At 40.8% G+C, this 15,895-nt stretch overlaps 2 protein-coding genes across 3 annotated transcripts in view; one reads left to right on the top strand and one right to left on the bottom strand.

The window, feature by feature from the left end:
- The first annotated feature begins 4 nt into the window (after positions 1-4).
- Positions 5-3,764, top strand: nanp (N-acetylneuraminic acid phosphatase). The gene is made up of 2 exons (XM_003215928.4): positions 5-206; positions 2,586-3,764. Exons 1-2 carry the CDS (start codon positions 117-119, stop codon positions 3,306-3,308), a joined length of 813 nt encoding a protein of 270 aa, XP_003215976.2. The 5' UTR covers positions 5-116; the 3' UTR covers positions 3,309-3,764.
- A 5,870-nt stretch (positions 3,765-9,634) lies between these two features.
- Positions 9,635-15,895, bottom strand: part of rmdn2 (regulator of microtubule dynamics 2) — a 101,966-nt gene continuing 95,705 nt past the window's right edge. For both annotated transcript variants that reach the window (XM_062974330.1, XM_062974331.1), the window contains exon 11: positions 9,635-13,904. In XM_062974330.1, coding sequence (XP_062830400.1) covers positions 13,752-13,904 — 153 coding nt within the window. In that variant the 3' untranslated portion in view covers positions 9,635-13,751. The remainder of the gene's footprint in view (positions 13,905-15,895) is intronic.

Genomic DNA, 15,895 nt, shown 5'->3' with positions numbered 1-15,895 from the left:
GGGAAGGAATTCTGGGAAATGAAGTCCGCAGTCTCTAAAGGAGCCATGTTTGAGCCTCCTGTTGCTGAGAGGAGGGGCTCGCGGAAGTGAGTACAGCAAAGGGACTTGCTTCTCCGATGGGGCTTCAGGGCGTCAAGGCGGTTTTCTTTGACCTGGACAACACCTTGGTCGATACTGCCGGTGCCGGCAGGAAAGCTATTCAGGAGGTACTTTCCGTTTTTATATCTCCGGGTGCATCTAGACCAGGCATGGGCAAACTTCGGCCCTCCAGGTGTTTTGGACTTCAACTCCCACAATTCCTAACAGCCGTTAGGAATTGTGGGAGTTGAAGTCCAAAACACCTGGAGGGCCAAAGTTTGCCCATATCTGATCTAGACTGAATGTATTTTGATGCCACTTGAACTCAATGCTATGGAATCCTGGGAGTTGTAGGTTTGCAAGGTCTTCTATGACAAAGATTGCTGGTGCCTCACCAAACTACAACTCCCAGGATTCCAAAGCATTGAGCCATGGCGATTAAAGTGGTGTAAAACTGCAGTGATTCTAAAATCTGGATGCACCCTATGCGAACTGTACTTTTAAAGCTAAACATCTCACCAAAATCCAAAAGTCAGACCCTGTCCCTTTTCTTACGGATATGCTTTTGGATTTTGGTGAGATGCTTATTTATTTATTTAAAACATTTAAATTCCGCCCTTCTCACCCTGAAGAGGACTCAGCGTGGAGCACAACATATATACAGCAAGCATTCCATGCTGGGACATAAAATAATTATAAATATACACAAACATTAAAAACATTAAACATTAATAATTAAAATCAGTTATATATATTTTAAAATCAGCTGCTTAATCCAACTCAGGATACCATGCTGGCTCCCGTTAGCAGAGTAGGTTTCCTATTATTGCCTCATTGCACTGCCCCAAAGGCTTGGTCCCTCAGCCAAGTCTTTGCCATCTTTCTAAAGAACAGGAGCGAGGGGGCTGATCTAATCTCACCAGGGAGGGAGCTCCATAGCCGAGGGGCAATGACTGAGAAGGCCCCGTCTCTCATCTCTGCCAATCGCGCCTGTGACGGTGGTGGGACCGAAAGCAGGGTCTCCCCGGAAGATCTTAATCGCTGCAGTGGTTCATAGAGGGGGATGTGTTCAGACAAGTAAACTGGGCCAGGGCCGTTTAGGGCTTTATAGGCCAAAGCCAGCACTTTGAATTGTGTTTGGTAGCTAACTGGCAGCCAATGTAGCTGACACGACATGGGAGTTGTGTGATCTCTGTACGCCACCCCAGTTATTAACCTGGCTGCCTCTCATTGGATTATTTGAAGCTTCTGAACAGTCTTCAACTCAACCCCACGTAGAGTTGCAGTAGTCTGTCCTAGATGTAAAGAGAGGATGGGCCACTGTGGCCAAGTCTGATTTCCCAAGGTGCCACACTAATTTTCATTGTGCAAAAGCCCCCCTAGCCACCGCTGAAACTGAGGTTCCAGGCTCAGCGATGAGTCCAGGAGGACTCCCAAGCTGTGAACCTGCGCCTTCAAGGAGAATGTGACCTCATCCAGCACAGGCTGTAACCCTATACCCTGTTTGTCCTTACAACTGACCAGGAGGACCTCTGTATTGTCTGGATTCAACTTCAATTTGTTCGCCCTCATCCAGACCATCACAGCGGCCAGGCAGTGGTTCACGACCTGGACAGCCTCCTTCGCATCTGGTGAAAAGGAGTAGTAGAGTTGGACACTTTTAAAGTACAGTTTGCACAGGGTGCATCCAGACTTTAGGGCTTAGAGGGGGGACAGGCTGGAAAAAAGCCTGTGACTCTGTCAAAAAGAATGACGTGTGTGATGTTTTAGGTACCAGATGGGTGACAAGTGGAATCCAGGCCTATTTATATTTATTTATTTTCTGCATTTATATACCTCTTTTCTCACCCCTGGGGGACTCAAAACAGTATCCAACATAATAATGGCAAAATTCAATGCCAAACATACATGTGGAAATCAAATCATACTATTTAAACCATAACATATAGCTATGAATTAGAACCATTAAGACCATTAAAACATGGAACATAACATTTAAACATTAAGACATAGAATTAAAACATCCTAGTATAAACATTAAAATCACATAATTTATGAATTGTGGGTTGAATCATCCAAAAGTACACAATATCACCAAGCCTGTTAATTGAACCTTTATGTGCAAGAACAGCAATAAACGGAGGGAAATACTAATATTAATTATTTATTTATTACCTGCCTCGCCTTACAATTTGAAATTCCTGCATATCCGTAAAAAGGGGGCAGGGTCTGACTTGGATTTTGGTGAGATGTTTAGCTTTTAAATGTAATTTTAATTGCATTTTATTGTATTTTAATTTTTATTTTTAATTTTTTTTGTATTCATGTGTATATGTATTTGCCTTTGTGATACAATTGTGATACATTGCATAGCTGGGATGCAGTCTGTTGTGTGCTTGCTCTTTTTCATTCCAGTCAAACACCTGGATAAACAATTGCGTGCTAGAAAGCAAAATTGTTCATTTTAAACTGAACTGAACTTTAATGTTTGAACCCTTTGGTTGTAGGTGATAAATGTCTTACAGTCAAAGTATCACTATGATGAAAGAGAAGCCTGTATGATATGTGATGAATTCCAAGCCAAGCTTCACAAAGAATACTATGATCCTTCTAAAATGTGTATCACTGACCTCAGGATTCAACACTGGGAAGATGCTATACAAGAAGTCAAGGGAGGAACAGCCAAACATAATCTCGCTGCAGATTGTTATTTCCTTTGGAAAACCACTCGCCTGCAACATTTGACCTTGGCAGAGGAGACTCAAGGGATGCTCAGTGACCTCAGAAAGGTGGTCCAGTTGCTTCTGCTGACAAATGGGGACACACAGACACAAAGAGAAAAGATTGAAGCTTGTGCTTGCCAACAATATTTCAATGCCATTGTTGTAGGAGGAGAGCACAAAGAAGAGAAGCCGGCACCCTCTATATTTCACCACTGCTGTGAACTTCTTAAAGTTCGTCCTGAGGACTGTGTGATGGTGGGTGACTCTCTGGATACAGACATCCAAGGAGGCCTGAATGCTGGTTTGAAAGCGACAGTTTGGGTAAATAAAGCCATAGCAGCCCCAAAACCCACATCTCCAATCCCTCACTACATTATTTCTTCTGTACATGATTTCCCTGAGCTTTTACATAACAAAGGAGACAGTAAATCTGAAAGTAATAAGGTGGCTGATATTTGTAATGAGTGTGAAATTCCCACAGAAAAATCAAGGACGTTAGTCTGCTAGAGTTGATAATAAAGGGATTTTTTTTTACATGTGAAGATTACATTGGTTTGTTTTAAGCATTGTATGATGTACATAATTTTAAAACACATTTGCCATAATGTATGCTTAATTTTATTTGATTTCATATAGCACGAATATGGATAAATTCAAATATGCACAATGTACATGTCTCAAAACTGTCCAAAGAGCCACCTTGTGGCAACACACCGACTGACAGGAGATGGCAGCAAACTATGAAGCATGTTACTATGTGAGTGTATTCTAAGAACGGAATAGATCTGATCTGACATTTTGCTATTAATTTTGTCCTGTAAAAAGGAGTGACTTAATGTGCGATACATAACTAAAACCTAGCAATACTGAAATGTATGGAATTGAAAACATGAAAATATACTGTACAATGAGTTGTGAAGTATTTGATCCAATTATAAATATATTTATTTAGAAGCAATCTCATTACTTTGAGTGGAACAATTCAAACTGGTTAGGGTCAATATAATCCTAGGATTATGATATTACATATCTTCAAATAATTCAGTTTAACTGGCTTGTGGATGAGACTTGTTTTCTGTTTGTTCATACCTCCATCTTAAATGCTATTGTAGGTTTGGGCATTTGGAAGAAGGAATGAGTAGATGGAAGTGGAGTGTGCTTAATCTTTATACCACTGTCAGTTTTCTTGCACAAATTCTTCACTTCACTTTATTTCTTAATTAGTCGCTCTCCACCAGAGTGCTCCGAGCGACTTACAATTTAAAATATCATTCCACAATATAAAAACATTCAACATAAAAACATTCCACAGTGACTATTTGGCAAATTTGATCTGATTTACTTTAAATGCACAACCAAACAGCCAAGTCTTGAATGCTTTTACAAAAGGTCGCAACTCCGACATTGCTCTAACATATGGAGGCAATGAGTTCCACAGAATTGGAGCATAGGTTGAAAAGGCTCTACGCCTTGTAGCTTCCAGGTGTACCTCCCTAGGGCCCAGTACGTATAGGAGATTTTCCTGGGAGGATTGAGGTTTCCCAGACTTTTCCCTCCATTAGCTACTTTTGAGAACAGAAGTGAACTTCAGCTGAAATAAATGAGAAAGCTTGTGTCAGTTTCCAGACCTTCGGACATGTTTATGGTTGTCAATACATGTCTTGAACCATGGCGCCCGAAACCTGACATACCGTAGTATTGCAGTTGAAATCTTACCAAAGCTGAAGAGAGTAGTACTACTGTTTCCTCTAACTTAGACATTTATACTCCTGGTTGATGCAGCCTAGAATTGCAATCACTTTTTTTTTGGTTCCTACATCATGCTGCTAACTCCTGTTTGGACCCTTCGTTTGGGCACTTTAATATAGGTAAGAGTAGGACCAGTACAACACCTTCCACATATTAAAGCTCTCAGGTGTGTTAGCTTAACATTTGGCCATATTGGCTGGAAAGGGTGGCAGTCTAACCTATTTGGAGAGCAGCAAATTAGAGAACACTGCTGTCAGAGGTGTGTTCTGCATGCGTTTCTGATACTTGTGGCCCACTAATTTCATTCTGGCCTCTGCCTTGAATGCAGCTGCATCCTTGTTTCTGAAGCTCAAAATGCTGACAAAGGGGAACAAATGGAAAGAAGCAAAATAATGATGTTTTCCAGCTTCGTGCTATTAGTACAGGTACTTATGTTTAATGGCATGCAGTAGATATGTATTAGCCCTTACAACATAAAAGCAATTGAATAAGATTTTTTAGCATCTTAATGATTAACAAAATGTAATACTCTTTCATACAATTTTTTTGTATCTCATAGGAAAATTGTGCAGGGTTTTGGAGACCAGTGCGTTCTAGTCTGACTTCCACTTTGTAATCTCCAACCTGATTTAGTGGGACAGTAGGGTTTCCAATCCCAAACCTTAGCATAGGAACTCATTATATTTATGGGAGTCTTCACTTTCATTTAATGCGGTTTTAAATGTAACTATGCTCACTGCATTGTATTTTATGGCAGCATCAGCATGTTCTTTCAGCCTCTCACCACAAACAATATAAACACTGAAACCACATAAACAATGAAAGGTTATTGAGTTTTTTCCTCACGTACTGTTTTTAATTAGAGAAAAAGAACAAGCTGAATAACATTCTTTTATATGTGGTTTTAAAAATCCCTGTGTAATTGCAGGAGAGAAAGCTGTTCTACATGCCATTTGGTGGCATTTTTCAAACAAATAAATGCTGTTTTGTCTGAAACGGTGCCAAGCTACTTTATAATCGTTCATATTACATTTTAGTTTGAAGAACAGCCAACCGCACCCATCTTGGCAGATCTAAGTGATATACCAGCACTCCCTTAACAAAAGGGAGAAGAAAAATTAAGTTATTTTTTCTGGAATAGCTTTATTACCAGGATATCAGGTAAGTGGTGCAGTTGAAATAGTTTTAATCCTTCAAGGAGTGCCTTAAGATCTAAGTATCAGTGGGATTTAAAGTAGACTGTTTTGACACCTCAAATGTAGGCAGAGGAGAAAGTGCCATTTTCCTCATTTATGTTAATGCTGGTGTCTACATCTAGATCAGTGGTTCCCAAACCTATTTGGCCTGCTGCCCCCTTTCCAGAAAAAATATGACTCAGCGCCCCCTGGAAAGGGGGCGTGGCTTAGAAGGGTGGGCGTGGCTCCTGCTCAAGAGGGCAGGGCTGAGCCTCACCCCTAGTCCAAGATGCAGGGCTGGGAGGGGAGGGGAGGGGCGGGGCCACAAATGGGCAGCCAGGACTGGGATGGGCGGAGTTATGAGCTCTGAGGCAGGGCTGAGCTTCTATCCCTGTCCTGCAGCACCTTCCAGGACACAGGCGGCGGGGTTAGAGGAGGGGGCAGGGCCTCTTCCCAAGTGCCTGACGGAGCTGAACCTCTATACCCCGCCCCCGTGTTCTAACAAGCGGAGGTATACAGAGGCTCAGCCCTGTCTTGCGCTCGTGGGAAGAGGCCCCGCCCCCACCCCAGCCCTTTAGTCCTAAAAGGCCTCTCAGGAGAGGTATAGAGGCTCAGCCCTGTCTCAGGCTCTTGGAAGGAAGCCCCGCCTCACTCCCTAGCTCCGCCCTCTGTGTCCCAACAAGAGCCTCAGGAGAGGTATAGATTCTCAGCCCTGTCTTCGGCTCTTGGGAAGAAGCCACGCCCACTCCTCTAGCTCCACCCCCTGTGTCCTAACAGGTGTCTCAGGTGATCAGCTCTGTCTCCGGCACTTGGGAAGAGGCCCCGCCCCTCCTCTGGCCCCGCCCCCATGTCCTAATAGGTGCCATCACTGCCCCCTGGATCGCTCCAGCGCCCACCCGGGGGTGGTAGCGCCCACTTTGGGAATCACTGATCTAGATAAACTACTACTACCAAACAAAAGCCCTGTAAGTATTCTGGTTTGGGGGATAGGGTTAGAAAAAGACACAAAAAGGGTAGGAAAACAAAGAACTGTAAATGGAATCAAGATTTCTCAGATACAGTAGAGTCTCACTTATCCAAGCTAAACAGGCTGGCAGAACCTTGGATAAGCGAATATCTTGGATAATAAGGAGGGATTAAGGAAAAGCCTATAAAACATCAAATTAGGTTATGATTTTACAAATTAAGCACCAAAACATCATGTTATACAACAAATTTGACAGAAAAAGTTCAATATGCAGTAATGTTATGTTGTAATTACTGTATTTATGAATTTAGCACCAAAATATCACAATATATTGAAAACATTGACTACAAAAATGCATTGGATAATTCACAACCTTGGATAAGCGAGTCTTGGATAAGTGAGACTCTACTGTAATTTAATGATTCAGACAATATTTGCTGAATTGATTAGAAACAATGTTTAGAAATGCTGAACTAACTACAGTTTTACATTAATGTTAAGCGTGGGGACTGAAGAAACATTCATTTTTAAAGGCAGAATTTTGAGGGGCAGAGGGCTTATGCTTTTTGGGGGGCAACAAGTTTTTTAATTGGTAGGACCCATTGTTCTCCACTCATTTACTCAGCAGATGGTTTCTTTGCAGATATGACCAAGTTGGAAAACTGAAACAATGTATTGCAAATATGGTCTTGAATGAATAGTCTCACAAATACAAATAAAACTAATGGGATCTGCAACATAATAGAGGGAATGCATCCCATTCAGAACAGTTACATTCTTCATCCCATGTCATCCCCATTCTTTCCTCACTAAAATCACTCAATATTCAGAGGGCCTATTCAGTTCATTACACAAACTGTACTCGTGTTTTTGTGTTTCCAATTCACTTTAAATGGTACTTCTGTAAGCCTCCCGGTTTAGTCACTAAGCCTGTTGCTACCTGCTCATTGTGCATGGATGGCATTCTTGTTTTAGAAAGAGGCTGTTGCCTTATTTATGATATAGATTTTCTTAAGAAAGAAGATTGGCATCCCTAAGTTCTCCCAAGGCCATATAATGGCATCAAAGCGAGCGAGACATTTTACTTTCTTATTCAGTCGGATGCACTTCCTCTGGGACATCAGTGAACCCCTTTGGATACCCACCAAGTTCTCAGAAGGCAAATGGTAATGACAGAGATACATCCTGTGGCTTTCAGTTCTTGAAATGATAAGAGACGCCACTTAATCTGCCAATATCTCATGCGTGCAAGAACTTCATAATAATATATTTTTGATCTACAAGTCCACTGAGTTTAAACAAGGGAACAAAAAACAAAACAAGGAACCCGCTTCTATTCTGCCAGACTGCATATCTTGGCAGGTTACAGTCGAGAAGATAACAAAAGCACATTCAAAAGACTTGGCAGTCTTTCTGGCACGAAACACCTTGAGATTATGAAGTCAGTCACGCTATACTGTTGGGTCCATTTAGCCAAGTGTGGCATCACTTTTAGCAATTGAGGCCCTGTTTTTTGTTACTGTTGTTTTTGATAATGTTCTAAAGTTGGTAAACAGAGTTAACTTTAGAACATTACTACATTTATAGAATCTGCAGGAAGAAATTATGGACACTCTATGTTTTGCTTTTTCGCAAAGAGAGCTGTAATCAACACATGAAAGTTCAAAGTCTATTGAGGTGCAATAAACATTTTGAAGTCTGCAAGCCTGGCCTAAATCCAATTGATAGTTGCTACTAGAACACACCTCTTAAAATAACAGAAGTTATATAAATGTTGACCTACAAAGTTTCAATCACTCATGAGTCTATTTGAGTTGAGAGAAACAGCTGTCTTGTGTGTTGAAATTAGGTGTGTTTTGGGGAGACTATTTTCATTTTGCCCCAGTCTAGCAGTTTCAACATGGGCCACTTATAAAGCATATCTGCCAACATTTCACTAATGATAAACTGGACATGTAAAGCTAAGCAATATTAGTGTAGTTTATAGTCAAAATGGCAAATGTTATTAATGCAGAAGAACATAGAAGCCAGGAGAGACCACAGCCACTTGCTTTTGTTTGACTCCAATGGGAAAGGTGATATTCTATTCCCTTTTTTCCTCTTTCTCTGATGAGTTGAGGGCAAATTCCTCTTGTATTTTAACTCAATTTGCAACAACTGAAGTAAACTGAGGTCAAAGGCAGGAGGAGAGAGAAATTTGGGGACTGAAAACTAAGATGAAATGAAGGAAGATGACAACCAGGAAGCTGCAGCTCTTGATCCTGGGGCTCAACATCTTCAGTGTCTACAGCCATTGTTAAGTCCAGCTGCAGAGTAGGGCTCCCCAAAGTTTCTAAATGTCATCACAAAAGCCAGAGGCAGCCCCTACCACCCCCTGGTCATACAATTGTTACTTTTTCATTTTCCTTTTTTGATAAAACAGTTTTACATGATTTTGTAAATAGTTTATATGAACCATGAGACACCATGTTTTAAAAGGTGCATTCAGAATGAGACATCCAGTAGAACCCCATTCTGCGTAAAGAATGGGACTCAGGTGTTTTTTTTTAATATTTTCTGTGTGGTAGACCATTCACTAATGAGTTTAATGTGTGCCTCTTTAAGGTTTATATTATAACCACATATATCACGTTGACATTTTAATTTTTCACAGTGCCCCACAATTTGGCATAACTTTCATTGTGGGTATAATTACCAACACCTCGACCAGACGGTAGAGCAATTATGTATTGGTGGCACTGTGGGAAATTAAAATAACAACCACATATTTAAAATGGAAAAATAGTTTCCCATGCAGCTGGGCCTGGATCTAAATGAGATTGGACTGAGGCTTTAACTGCATTTTGTTTGACTTCCATTGTGCCAATTATTAGGATTGCAATTTCCTATCCCCGCAGGATTAGGACTCAATATGACCTATACATTAAAGCAGATACAATAAGTATAATGAATTAGGATTTATTTCTTCTTTCTTCTGCATTCATTTAGAAAATACATGTTGATTGTCTCTCTGCTTACTTTCAGGTAGAGAGGAATACATTGATTCAATTTGCAGTTTTAAAAATATGGAATTAATTTATATTTTCTGACAAACAACAACAGCTTAATATCCTATTGCATTAGTTACAACTCTGTAGTAGTGGATAAATTCAGATGGTTCAGGTATACACCGTGAACCTGAAACCAGACAAAACCACACTGTTTCTCTTCAGATAATCTGAATTTTCTTTGTTCTTGAGCCTCCATAAAATTGCAAATTTTGCTTAGCAGTTCCAACTAACTACAAAACAATATTTGCTTAACTCTGCTATTTTTGGTCCCAAATGCCAGAGACTATGGCCCCTTATACACTGCCATATAAAATCCAGATTATCTGCTTTGAACTGAATTATATGACAGTGTAGACTCCTATAATCCAATTCAAAGCAGATCATGTGAATTATCTGCTGTGATAATCTGAATTATATGGCAGTGTAGAAGGGGCCTATATGTGTGGGTAAAGTAGTCAAATTTCAAGGCCTGGCCACTCATTTCCAGGAAAGCAAGAGGAACCTCAGGGCATAAGCACAGTGTATGTGTCTATGTGTTGTATATGTATTGTCTACATTTGATATACTTTGTGCTTTTTCATTTCAATCACGCATTTTGTGCAGCTATGGTTGATATATCATGATTTATGGCATCACCAACACCTTTTTTCTTTTAACATCACTTTCTGGGACATCAAAAGAGGGTTGGCTCTAAAATCTCAGGATTTGGCATAATCCTAACCTGACAACCCTCTGGCCATATTTGTCTCTGTGGGTTATTTCACTGTAACTCTCTGGCTTGTTCCAGATTTTCTGGTGAGTATTTCAGAGCACAGTTGCTGATTTGATGCATGCTGCAGAGCACATTGGAAGTGTACATTTTGTGGCCACCCGACCAGCGAGTTGGCTTTGAATTGCATTACAGTGTCTCTACAAAAGTGCCCTCAAATGATAAGGGTCTCCCAGCAAACTATGTCCTACTTTTGAAAAAGCCTTTCAGAGAGGCAGAATGCAGATCCAAGTAATTGGTACAAATAGCCCTTTGCAGCTTTGCCTTTGCAAAGAATAGAATAAGTGGACAAAGAAGCATGCATGCGTGCAGATGCACACACGCACATACCAGCAAAATCCACAGAGGTATATCATGAGAACTCATGCTTCTTTACCGCTCTGGAAGAGACCTAAAAGAGATAACTAGATGTATTGTCCTGGGTTTTCGAATTAGTATAGCAATAAATATCTGAATAAAGAAATATCTGATGCTACCAACACTTTCTCTATTACCTGTTATAAGGATCCAGTTTAATAAATACTGTTGTTTTTGCCGATGGAATAATTATCAATGTTGTTGAGAATCTTTCATCTTAATTTGAGGAAAAAATCCATACATGAGACTCACCTGAAATATTTGTCCCTTTATGGGAGCTATAATTCACGAAAACCTCTTTCAGTCACAGCAAGTCCACTACCAGGACTGCCTATCATCATTAAGCTGCAAAAACAGAAACAAAGGCTCACGGGAGAGCAGTAGCTCAGTTGTCTGTAAAGAAAATCCAACCCACAGCCTTAGATGTGGGTGACTAGCGGAGAATGATGAAAAGTCAAGCTCCAGTAACTTTTAATGACAGATCTTGTTAGGGTTAAAAAAACAGGACTGCCCTCATGCTGTGATTAAATATGAATAGGAACTCATCATCTCAACCATTCCAGGTTGCAGCATTGTGAACAGGCTTGTTTCTTTCTAAATTAATCATTCTGAGCTACTCAGCAACAGACCCTGGGTACACAAAACAGCATGAGACAGAAAAACCCAGTGCAAGCTGCCAAATCAAAGCACAAATGATTACAGCTCTGCCATGCTTGCCTGTGTTTCCTGAATCGCGCCTACTCTGTCCAGTTCCCGTCCTGTTCCAAATAGCAAGATAAAACTAGGTCAAACTAGGAAATGATAGGCCTCAAACTGGCAGAAGCACACAGACAAAACTTTTTGCTTTCTCCCACACTAGTGCGGATATTTAAACGCCAGGGTGGCCTACTGTGGATATGCTGAGTTGGCATTTGGCTGGTTCTGCATTCACATTCCAGTTTGCCCCAAGATTCAGTGAGTAATCTTAAAGAAAATCTCTCTTCCCCTTCTTCCTGCCCAAACTTCAAACTGTGGTGATGAATGTGAAAGCACGATCTCTTCGCTCTTCGGGGGAGGCCCTCCTCTCGCTCCCACCACCTTCGCAGTTGCGGCTGGTGGGGACGAGAGAGAGGGCCTTCTCCGCTGTGGCCCCCCGCCTCTGGAACTCACTCCCGAGGGAGATTAAACAGGCCCCCACCCTCCTTGCCTTTTGAAAAAGTCTTAAAACCTGGCTTTTCCAGAGGGCCTTCGACGACTAATTTTTGGGGGTTGATTTGTCTGCCTATTTAATTTAATTAGAGAGTGTTCTGCCATGATTATTGATACCTTGCTGAATACTTCTGCCACGAAGCTACAGAAGCCCTCTATTTCGGCCTAGAACTGTTTTATCTCCTTGTTTTTAACATGTGATGTATGTATTGATTGTATGACTGCTTTTCATGTTTGATTTTACAATGTGTAATTTGTCACTGTTTTTATTATTGTTGTGAGCTGCCCCGAGTCCCCTCGGGGAGATGGGGCGGGATATAAGAATAAATTTATTATTATTATTATTATTATTATTATTATTATTATTATTATTATTATTATCAAAGTCCTGATAACCTCTGATGATGCTTGCCATAGATGTGGGTGAAACTTCAGGAGGGAATGCTTCAGGAACATGGTCATACAGCCCGGAAAACTCACAGCAACCCAATAATAATATAATAATAACTCGAGGGACTCGAGGCGGCTTACACAGGGACTAGCCCAAAAACAACAACATAGCATTACATACAACAGTAATCAAAGCAGTAATTGAAAACAATATAACAACGGTATAAACAACATAACATTACAGTTATTTTAAAAGCCTGTGCTTTGCATTCAGAACCCCCATTCATTCCCAACTGTTGAGATAGAGCACTTCTGTATCGTCGAACGCACATTGCAGCAGTGATAGATACAAGGGCCAATAATCTTTGCCCAACAATTTGCCCATACAAGTACCAGCAGCTCTAAGTAGATATATGACCCTGCCATGGAAGATAGCCACCGCAGGGTCACCAATGTGCATCCTCTGTTTGCAAGATTGTGATACTTGTGCCAAGGCAATCAAGCAAAAACAAGTTCTCACTGTTCTAACATGTAAATCAGGTGAACAATCAAATTGGATGGACAAAGGGAGACCAATGATCATAAATGTTTTCTAGTTTTAAACAAGATTGACAGCAGTTGTGGAGACTTCCAAATCTAATTACAGTAGAGTCTCACTTATCCAAGCTAAACGGGCCAGCAGAAGCTTGGATAAGCGAATATCTTGGATAATAAGGAGGGATTAAGGAAAAGCCTATTAAACATCAAATTAGATTATGATTTTACAAATTAAGCACCAAAACTTCATGTTATACAACAAATTTGACAGAAAAAGTTGTTCAATGCGCAGTAATGTTATGTTGTAATTACTGTATTTACGAATTTAGCATTAAAATATCACGATATATTGAAAACATTGACTAAAAAAATGGCTTGGATTATCCAGAGGCTTGGATAAGTGAGGCTTGGATTAGTGAGACTCTACTGTACTTATATGGTGCCAGAGGAAGAAAGAAAAGCTTATTTCCTGGTGCTGTAACCTCAATTAAAGTATGTCTTCTGCACAGGCCAAGGAAATTGTCTTATAATGTGTCAGAACTTTTACTTCCAGGATTCCAAAAAAATAAGAGAATTGAAATTCATGATATGTGGGATGGACAATCAAGACATTTTAAGAAAGTGTTCTATCTAAATAACAAATGAAAGCATTGATTTCAATTAACTTAAGACTTTATCACACAAAGCCACTATTTCATGGTAGTTGTGTGAATACATAAACCAGAAACATATCAGTTTGAGCCCCATCATCATCTCCAGTCGTGCAGTTCACCGATTCAATGATATGTGGTTCTGCACTTGTACTTCTACAGGCTCTTGCAAAGTTGTTTCCCCACATTTCTGGTGCTCCATTGTTGTTGTGGCTGCTGCTGTTATTACTTCTATTGTTAAAACAATTTTGCAGTTCCAGAAATGGGTAATCTGTAAAAAGACAGACATTATTGTAAATTTTAAAAAAGCTTGAGAATAGCAAGGAGCTGGAGGAAGAGGGAGAGAGGAGGGGAATCTCACCCCTTGACCTTGCTGCAGTTGCTGGCACAGAGCCAGAGTAGACTCATCAGAAAAGATAATGTTGCAAGTTTGGCAACTCTTGATGGCTTTTGTCCATCAAAGGGAGGAGGCAGACTGGCAGCAGGATGCACGCAACATCATGTAAAAAGGACAATCATCAAAAGTGATGGTCCTGCTTCAATACTGGTTTGTCTCCCTCATACAACAGTCTTAAGCCATGTATTTCTTTGTAAAATTAACATATTGTCCACATTATTTCTCCAAAAATTACATGATGCACACAATGCTTCTCTTTATGAAAAGGATCAATTGGCCTGTTGTTAAGTATTTATAAAAGTGAAAGCTTTTCTACCTTCAAACAGAGGCAGTCTCTTAAAATAAGGGGCACCTATCAATTCTATTGAAATGACAGGCCTTCTTTTAAATATATTCCTGGCCTTGTTTTCCAAGTGAGACCAGAAACAAATTTTAAACAAGAAATAAAAGACAATAATGGACACCTGACAATTCTAGTCAGACCATTGGTCTATCTAGTCGAGTATTATTAACTCCAACTGGCTGATGTTCCAGAAAGATCAACCAGGAACCCTTCCTACCCTTATCTATAGATCCTTGGTATTTCCCTGGTGGTCTTCTGGTCAAGTGATAATGAGCTAACCACTGATTAATTTCCAAAAAAGAAAATACGCAGAGTAATTAAGTCCCATCACTGAACAATACAAGTATGATACATATCATACCTTTGCAACTTTCCTCTGGGTGGATTAGCGGCAGAGGCGGTCCAACCATAAGGCAAAATAGGCATTTGCCTGTGGCGCTATCGTCCCGGGGGCACCATCGTCCTGGGAGGAGGGCACCACTCTCCACCTCCTTCTCTTTCAGGCCTTCCAGCGGCCTCGCTGGGCCTTCCGGCCAGCGCAGACCCACCTTCGCACCACGCAAGCCCACCTTTGGGGCCTTCAGAGATTGTGAGGTCTGTAGGAACTTGGAAGCTAGGTATGTGGGGTTTATATATCTGTAGAAGGTCCAGGGTGGGAGAAAGAACTTTTCTTTGAAGCAGGTGTGAATGTTGTAATTAATCACCTTGATTAGCATTTAATGGCCCTGTGGCTTCAAGGCCTGGCTTCTTCTTGCCTGGGAGAATCTTTTTTTGGGAGGAGTTAGCTGTCCCTGATTGTTTACTGTCTGGATTTCTTCTGTTTTCAGAGTGTTGTTCTTTATTTATTGTCCTGATTTTAGAGTTTTTTTTAATGCTGAGGGCTATCTGGGTTATCTAAGTCCACACTGCCCTATATCCCTGTTCAATGTTTAGTGCTAAATTTGCAAATATAGTAATTCCTACATAACATTACCATGTATTGAACTGCTTTTTCTATTGATTTGTTGTAAAACATGATGTTTTGGTGCTTAATTTTTAAAATAATAATGTAATTTGATGTTTTATAGGCTTTTCCTTTATACTTCCTTATTATCCAACATTTTCGCTTATCCAGCGCTTTTATTTTTCAGTGATTGGTTTGGGGGGGCGCCAAAATTCTGTTCGCCTACACTTGAAAAATACCTAGGGCCGGCTCTGATTAGCGGGTATTCGTCAGGACATAGAATCATAGAATCATAGAGTTGGAGGAGACCTCACGGGCCATCCAGTCCAACCCCCTGCCAAGAAGCAGGAAAATCCCATTTAAAGCACCCCCGACAGATGGCCATCCAGCCTCTGCTTAAAACCCTCCAAATGAGGAGCCTCCACCACACTCCGGGGCAGAGAGTTCCACTGCTGAACAGCTCTCTTCTTCCTGATGTTCAGGTGGAATCTCCTTTCCTGAAGTTTAAAGCCGTTGTTCACGTCCTAGTCTCCAGGGCAGCAGAAAACAAGCTTGCTCCCTTCTCCCTATGACTTCCCC

The sequence above is a fragment of the Anolis carolinensis genome, chromosome 1, assembly GCF_035594765.1.
Source record: "Anolis carolinensis isolate JA03-04 chromosome 1, rAnoCar3.1.pri, whole genome shotgun sequence".
NCBI lineage: Eukaryota > Metazoa > Chordata > Lepidosauria > Squamata > Dactyloidae > Anolis > Anolis carolinensis.
This window is presented reverse-complemented; position numbering and strand designations above follow the sequence as displayed.